Source organism: Mizuhopecten yessoensis, unplaced genomic scaffold, assembly GCF_002113885.1.
Source record: "Mizuhopecten yessoensis strain PY_sf001 unplaced genomic scaffold, ASM211388v2 scaffold11037, whole genome shotgun sequence".
In the NCBI taxonomy this organism is placed as follows: Eukaryota; Metazoa; Mollusca; class Bivalvia; order Pectinida; family Pectinidae; genus Mizuhopecten; species Mizuhopecten yessoensis.
The window spans coordinates 954,242-962,669 of NW_018408847.1; the positions used below are offsets into that span (position 1 = coordinate 954,242).

An 8,428-nucleotide genomic window follows, 5' to 3' on the forward strand; every position below is an offset into this window, starting at 1 on the left:
AATGATGTTCCGTTTAAAGTCGCTGGAGTTTTGCATGCAGTGATCGTCGTACTTAGACTTAATGTTTATAGGTTTCCTCACCCAAGCTGCTGATGTTTCCTATGCACCGGTGTGGCTGTATCCTTATAGCTTCTAGGGGGGTCACAATACGCCAAGAGTGGATCACGATGTATCGCAATACAGAATAAATATATATAGAGATGTGCTCGATTTTATAATAAGTTGTTGTCAGAATGTTATCAAACTTAATCATGTATGATATGGATCAAATAGATTTAAGAGTTTTGTCAAACCAACCATCGATTACAAAACTTGAACTAATTCCCACCACCATTAGAAGCCTGTTTAATGCTTATTGGCACATCTGTTAGAATTTGTAATAATTTGCAAAGTTAAAGCACCAAGCAGAATGAGATACTTAAAGATAAGCTTTTAGAAAAATATTGCGATACAACAATATTTCATCTCTGTATTGTGGTACATTACGATATACCTGTGTATTGCAATATACCTGTTTTCCGATATGTTGTGACAGCTTCTTGGTTTTGAAGAGTAGATTGTTAGACATGTACTGAGAAACCGTTTCTTCAGTGTTGCTGGGCAGAACCTTATGTCACTGGTATATATATAACATGAGTAGGATTTCTAAGCAGGATCTTAAAAAACAATCGATATATTGTTTATCTCTTGGCTTTTTATTTGTGCACATATTGATTAGGGCTAACCCTACTGTATTTTGAAATTTGCGGCGGTATATCGTGATTATACTGTGTCAAATTGAGTCGGGTTATCCCCATTCTAATTCATATCAGCCATAACCACCAACAGAAACAACGATTTCAATATCTGTTTGAGTGTTTTCTTCCAATTCCGGGTCACTCTGCCTTGGACTGGTGACATCAGGAATATTCAAAGTGAGGCGGAATTACGTTGACCTTTCGGGGTCACACACTGTTCGTGACGTCAGGAATATTCAACTTAGGGTCAGTCAGGGTCATCAACGTCTTTAACAATTGCCATCCGGGCTTCCTATGCAAATGAGAAATTTGCGGACAGTATATCGTGGTTATACTGTCGCAAATTATTTTGATTGACCAATCAAATGGCGTGTTATATCTCAAATGAATTAGAATCAGTTTTGTTGCAAAGTTTGTAAAGAGAAAACTCACGGAAATAAAGTGCAGTTGGAGAAAAAGATTAGAAATGCTCAGTGTTCTCTTTCAAGACTGGTTTTCTGTAGAAATAGCCTGCTGTTTACGTACATATTGAGCTGTCTCGGAGGATAAAGTATGATACACCAGTCCACATTAAACTGGCTACTTTTTAAAATCGACCACCTGTGAAAACTTAGCAAGAACACTGATGTGGTCGCCAATTCTGAACAATCTTATTGCCTCTCAAACATATTTCACTTTCTGGCTTTTAAAGATTTGATGACTTGTATCATTGTTGTAGTCAAGTATTTAGTTTTTGGATTGAGCAAAGATGGAAGTATTTCTTTTTCATAACATAGTTTTTCCCTAATTGGTACTAATTACAGGATTCTGTAACGACATGTACAGCTGGTCTAGTGTTTGACCATTGCATGTAATACATATACTGTAAAATCATAAATTTTCGTGGAACATTAAATTTTGTTTATTTCATGGATAACAAAAATCCACGAAATTAAATCCCCACGAAAACATGAATTTGGTATGATATAGATAGGGGCCAATCAGGAATCAGCGAAATATACTGTCCTTGAAACGGGCTAGTATATCGATGAAAACCACGAAATTTTAACCCCACGAAAATATATGATTCTGAAGTATATTCATCAATCAGCAATTTTGGAATGATTTGTTTGTACAAATATCTCAGATATGAATTTGTGATTATGCACCTATAATCTTGTTTAAACTGTAGTCAGGAAAAATCACTTTCCTTCCATATACTTACCATGTGTATCTGATAAGTTTATGTGTATTGTGTTTTCCAGGATATGTTAATATGGAGGGTTGTACTCCTGGTTACAGTTCTGTCATGATAGTAAAGATACATGTTTATTTCCGTTCTGGATAAAGATGACAAAATACTGCTGTAAAGGTCATCATGCGCTGTCTATACTGATGCTGTAATGCACTGTCCATACTGATGCTGTAATGCGCTGTCTATACTGATGCTGTAATGCACTGTCTATACTGATGCTGTAATGCGCTGTCTATACTGATGCTGTTATGTAAACATTGTTGCTGTTGTTCACAGAAATGTAAGGGTAGATGAAGAAGATGAACCCTACAGAAAATCTAGTACAGCCACCATACGGTCAGAGGGGACAGGAACCCAGTTTTACACCAAGGTAATTATTACATCCACCATACAGTCAGAGGGGACAGGAACCCAGTTTTACACCAAGGTAATTATTACAGCCACCATACGGTCAGAGGGGACAGGAACCCAGTTTTACACCAAGGTAATTATTATAGCCACCATACGGTCAGGGGGGACAGGAACCCAGTTTTACACCAAGGTAATTATTACAGCCACCAAACGGTCAGAGGGGACAGGTACCCAGTATTACACCAAGGTAATTATAACAGCCACCATACGGTCAGAGGGGACAGGTACCCAGTATTACACCAAGGTAATTATTACAGCCACCATACGGTCAGAGGGGACAGGAACCTAGTTTTACACCAAGATAATTATAACAGCCACCATACGGTCAGAGGGGACAGGTACCCAGTATTACACCAAGGTTATTATTGATGTATTTAAGAATATTACTCGTTCTTTTGAAATGAATCTGATAACCCTCACTTGAGTTAACTTTGTCCTCTAATTATCCTTGTCATTTCACTTTACAGCAGCATGGTGGAGTATTACAGATGTATGACAGCTCCGACAATAGCAGCCTGGGATCCCAGCGTAGCAGTACTGCCTCCACCTCAACCATCCGCATCAGGCGTGTGTCGAGGTATACTCAACCCCCAAACATATCTCCCGCACAACTTCTACCCCTACTCAACACTTAAGTCTCAACTACCAACATCTGGCGTGTGTCGAGGTATACTCCTTATCAACCCCAAACATATCTCCCACACAAGTTCTACCCCTACTTAATCAACACTTACTTAGGTCTCAACTACCAACATCAGGCGTGTGTCGAGGTATACTTATCAACCCCAAACATATCTCCCGCACAACGTCTACCCCTACTCAACACTTAAGTCTCAACTACCAACGTCAGGCGTGTGTCGAGGTATACTCCTTATCAACCCCAAACATATCTCCCACACAACTTCTACCCCTACTCAACACTTAAGTCTCAACTACGTACCAACATCTGGCGTGTGTCGAGGTATATTCCTTATCAACCACCAAACATATCTCCCACACAACTTCTACCCCTACTTACTCAACACTTACTTAAGCCTCAACTACCAACATGTACATCAGGTATTTGTCATAGCACAACCTCAACCCCTACTTTAGACTTATTTCAATATCTCTGATCAACATCTAAAATCGAGTAACCATTCAGGCCAAATATTGCCTCCATCTTGTCCATCTGCATCAATCAAGAGTGTGTTGAGTTAAACACACCTTATCCTCAATACCACACTTTAAGCAACTCCTTCTAAATAACCAGAAGATCCAGAGTAATGATACTTGGCCAGTAGGTTCCTGGGACAGTTTCCCCAAATAAATGCCCTTGACCTAGTTAGCTACTTTCAAGATCACAAGAATCAAATGGTTTAAAAACATCTTCTTTTGAAAATTCAAGGGGCCTAGGGCAATGATATTTGGCCAGTAGGTACCTGGGACAGAGTGATATAATGTTTTCGTAAACATATGACCCTGACCTACTTTCAAGGTCACAGGGGTCAAATATGTAAAAACTTTTCAACAACTTCTGCCAAAAAAACAGGGAGGCCCAGAGTAATGATACTTGGCCAGTAGGTTCCTGGGACAGAGTGCTATAAATTTTCCCAAAATAAATGACCTTGACCTATACCAATTTCACAGTCACAGGGCCCAGATATGTAAATATCTTTAAACAGCTTTTTCTGCAATACCAGGAGGCCCTAGGTGATGATATTTGACCGGTGGCATGCTGGGATAGTTCTGGAACGTTCTTAAGAATTTTTTTCTATGCTTGCTCAAATATCCAAGAGTGCCATACAGGCCCTCCTGGTCTCTTGTTTTGGTATGCTGTAAGCTTGTTTGTTGACTGTATTTGAATTAAGCACTGGTGTATTTCAGCATGCTAGATGGCTCCACACGTTTCCCCAAGCTGCAGGAGTGTGCTCACTTCCACTATGACTTTGTGGAGCTCAATAAAATACAGGTAAGTATAAGATCCAGTGTGATCTTTAGTCGGTAAAGATCAAGTGTGACCTTTAGTCGGTCAAGATCAAGTGTGACCTTTAGTTGGTCAAGATCAAGTGTGACCTTTAGTCGGTTAAGATCAAATGTGACCTTTAGTCGGTCAAGATCAAGATAAAGTGTGACCTTTAGTCAGTCAAGATCAAGTGTGATCTTTAGTTGGTCAAGATCAAGTGTGACCTTTAGTTGGTTAAGATCAAGTGTGACCTTTAGTCGGTTAAGATCAAATGTGACCTTTCGTCGGTCAAGATCAAGATCAAGTGTGACCTTTAGTCAGTCAAGATCAAGTGTGATCTTTAGTTGGTCAAGATCAAGTGTGACCTTTAGTTGGTTAAGATCAAGTGTGACCTTTAGTCGGTCAAGATCAAGTGTGATCTTTTGTTGGTCAAGATCAAGAGTGATCCTTTTGGTGCAAAGAAGTCATCACACATCAGATTCCTGTTGTAAGATCATGTAGAATGGGGCCAGTCTTTCTCACTAGGGGATGGTCAGTAATGCTCCACCAAGAGAAACACTACGTTCTCATTCTGTGTTAAATGGGAGAAGCCAGATATCAACCTTGTGATGATAAAGATTTCAATATCAGCAGTTTATTCTCTAATACTATAAGCTGAAGCTGGTAATTCCTACCTGATAACAAAAGCTTGCTTGTAATTGTAATAAGTCATCCTCTTTGAAAACATTAATCCTCGGTCCTCCAGGTGTCGCTGTGTGACGAGGACCAAGAGAACCATCACCATGGAGAAACAGACATCATGGAACGGACATTTCTCGTCAAAACTCAGGCCAGTGACAAGTCATGGAGTGTTCGTAGAACGTTCAAAAACTTCAAAATGCTGGACCGACAGTTACATCGCTGTATTTACGACAGGAAGTTCAGCCGCCTTCCAAATCTCAACCAGGAGGAGGACTCCACTAAAAGCTATAAGGTCTGTCCCACTCTAATAACCCAGTATCAGTGTCTGTCCAACTCCAATAATAAGTATCAGTGTCTGTCCCACTCTAATAACTCAGTATCAGCGTCTGTCCCACTCTAGTAACCCAGTATCAGTGTCTGTCCCACTCCACTAACCCAGTATCAGTGTCTGTCCCACTCCACTAACCCAGTATCAGTGTCTGTCCCACTCCACTAACCCAGTATCAGTGTCTGTCCCACTCCACTAACCCAGTATCAGTGTCTGTCCCACTCCAATAACCAAGTATCAGTGTCTGTCCCACTCTAATAACACAGCATCAGTGTCTGTCCCACTCTAGTAACCCAGTATCAGTGTCTGTCCCACTCTAGTAACCCAGTATCAGTGTCTGTCCCACTCCAATAACCCAGTATCATTGTCTGACCCACTCTAATAACCCAGTATCAGTGTCTTTCCCACTGTAATACCCCAGTATCAGTGTCTGTCCCACCCTAATAACCCAGTATCAGTGTCTGTCCCACTCAGTGTCTGTCCCACTCCAATAACCCAGTATCATTGTCTGTCCCACTCTAATAACCCAGTATCGGTGTCTGTCCAACTCCGATAATCAGTATCAGTGTCTGTCCCACTCTAATAAATTGTCTGTCCCACTCTAATAACCCAGTATCAGTGTCTGACCCACTCTAGTAACCCAGTATCAGTGTCTGTCCCACTCTCTTAACCCAGTATCAGTGTCTGTCCCACTCCACTAACCCAGTATCAGTGTCTGTCCCACTCCACTAACCCAGTATCAGTGTCTGTCCCACTCCAATAGCCCAGTATCAGTGTCTGTCCCACTCCAATAACCCAGTATCAGTCTCTGTCCCACTCTAATAACACAGTATCAGTGTCTGTCCCACTCTCATAACCTAGTATCAGTGTCTGTCCCACGCTAATAAATAACCCAGTATCAGTGTCTGTCCCACTCCAATAACCAAGTATCAGTGTCTGTCCCACTCTAATAACACAGTATCAGTGTCTGTCCCACTCTCATAACCCAGTATCAGGGTCTGTCCCACTCTAATAACCCAGTATCAGTTTCTGTCCCACTCCAATAACCCAGTATCAGTCTCTGTCCCACTCTAATAACACAGTATCAGTGTCTGTCCCACTCTAGTAACCCAGTATCAGTGTCTGTCCCACTCTAATAAATTGTCTGTCCCACTCTAATAACCCAGTATCAGTGTCTGTCCCACTCTAATAACACAGTATCAGTGTCTGTCCCACTCTAGTAACCCAGTATCAGTGTCTGTCCCACTCCAATAACCCAGTATCAGTGTCTGTCACACTCTAATAACCCAGTATCAGTGTCTGTCCCACATAATCAGTATCAGTGTCTGTCCCACTCTAATAACACAGTATCAGTGTCTGTCCCACTCTCATAACCCAGTATCAGTGCCTGTCTCACTGTAATAACCCAGTATCAGTGTCTGTCCCACTCTAAGAACACAGTATCAGTGTCTGTCCCACTCTAGTAACCCAGTATCAGTGTCTGTCCCACTCCAATAACCCAGTATCATTGTCTGTCCCACTCTAATAACCCAGTATCAGTGTCTTTCCCACTGTAATAACCCAGTATCAGTGTCTGTCCCTCTCTAATAACCCAGTATCAGTGTCTGTCCCACTCCTAATAACCCAGTATCAGTGTCTGTCCCACTCTCATAACCCAGTATCAGTGCCTGTCTCACTGTAATAACCCAGTATCAGTGTCTGTCCCACAGTAATAACCCAGTATCAGTGTCTGTCCCACTCTAGTAACCCAGTATCAGTGTCTGTCCCACTCTAATACCCCAGTATAAGGTCTGTCCCACTCTAATAACCCAGTATCAGTGTCTATCCCACTCTCATAACCCAGTATCAGTGTCTGTCTCACTGTAATAACCCAGTATCAGTATCATTGTCTGTCCCACTCTAATAACCCAGTATCAGAGTCTGTCCCACTCTAATAACCCAGAATCAGTGTCTGTCCCACTCTAATAACCCAGTATAAGGTCTGTCCCACTCTAATAACCCAGTATCAGTGTCTTTCCCACTGTAATAACCCAGTATCAGTGTCTGTCCCACAGTAATAACCCAGTATCAGTGTCTGTCCCACTCTAGTAACCCAGTATCAGTGTCTGTCCCACTCTAATACCCCAGTATAAGGTCTGTCCCACTCTAATAACCCAGTATCAGTGTCTATCCCACTCTCATAACCCAGTATCAGTGTCTGTCCCACTGTAATAACACAGTATCAGTGTCTGTCCCACTCTAGTAACCCAGTATCAGTGTCTGTCCCACTCTAATAACCAAGTATCAGTGTCTGTCCCACTCTAATAACCCAGAATCAGTGTCTGTCCCACTCTAATAACCCAGTATCAGGGTCTGTCCCACTCCAATAACCCAGTATCAGTGTCTGTCACACTCTAATAACCCAGTATCAGTGTCTGTCCCACATAATCAGTATCAGTGTCTGTCCCACTCTAATAACACAGCATCAGTGTCTGTCCCACTCTAGTAACCCAGTATCAGTGTCTGTCCCACTCTAATAACCCAGTATCAGTGTCTGTCCCACTCTCATAACCCAGTATCAGTGTCTGTCTCACTGTAATAACCCAGTATCAGTGTCTGTCCCACTGTAATAACCCAGTATCAGTGTCTGTCCCTCTCTAATAACCCAGTATCAGTGTCTTTCCCACTGTAATAACCCAGTATCAGTGTCTGTCCCACTGTAATAACCCAGTATCAGTGTCTGTCCCACAGTAATAACCCAGTATCAGTGTCTGTCCCACTCTAATAATCCAGTATCAGTGTCTGTCCCACTCTAATAACCCAGAATCAGTGTCTGTCCCACTCTAATAACCCAGTATAAGGTCTGTCCCACTCTAATAACCCAGTATCAGTGTCTTTCCCACTGTAATAACCCAGTATCAGTGTCTGTCCCTCTCTAATAACCCAGTATCAGTGTCTTTCCCACTCTAATAACCCAGTATCAGTGTCTGTCCCGCTCTAATAACCCAGTATCAGTGTCTGTCCCACTCTCATAACCTAGTATCAGTGTCTGTCCCACGCTAATAACCCAGTATCAGTGTCTGTCCCACTCTAATAACCCAGTATCAGTGTCT

The 8,428-nt window shown here is 41.9% G+C and overlaps 1 protein-coding gene across 6 annotated transcripts in view; it reads left to right on the forward strand.

Annotated features, from left to right (window-relative positions):
• LOC110464834 overlaps positions 1-8,428 on the forward strand; it is a 72,163-nt gene that overhangs the window by 25,746 nt on the left and 37,989 nt on the right. For 4 of the 6 annotated variants that reach the window (XM_021520279.1, XM_021520281.1, XM_021520282.1 and 1 more), the window contains 4 exons: positions 2,248-2,341; positions 2,850-2,959; positions 4,249-4,333; positions 5,073-5,300. In XM_021520279.1, coding sequence (XP_021375954.1) covers positions 2,248-2,341; positions 2,850-2,959; positions 4,249-4,333; positions 5,073-5,300 — 517 coding nt within the window. Of the gene's footprint in view, positions 1-2,247; positions 2,342-2,409; positions 2,456-2,490; positions 2,513-2,849; positions 2,960-4,248; positions 4,334-5,072; positions 5,301-8,428 lie in introns of those variants that run through there. The other 2 variants (XM_021520284.1, XM_021520283.1) reach the window with 2 other exon arrangements.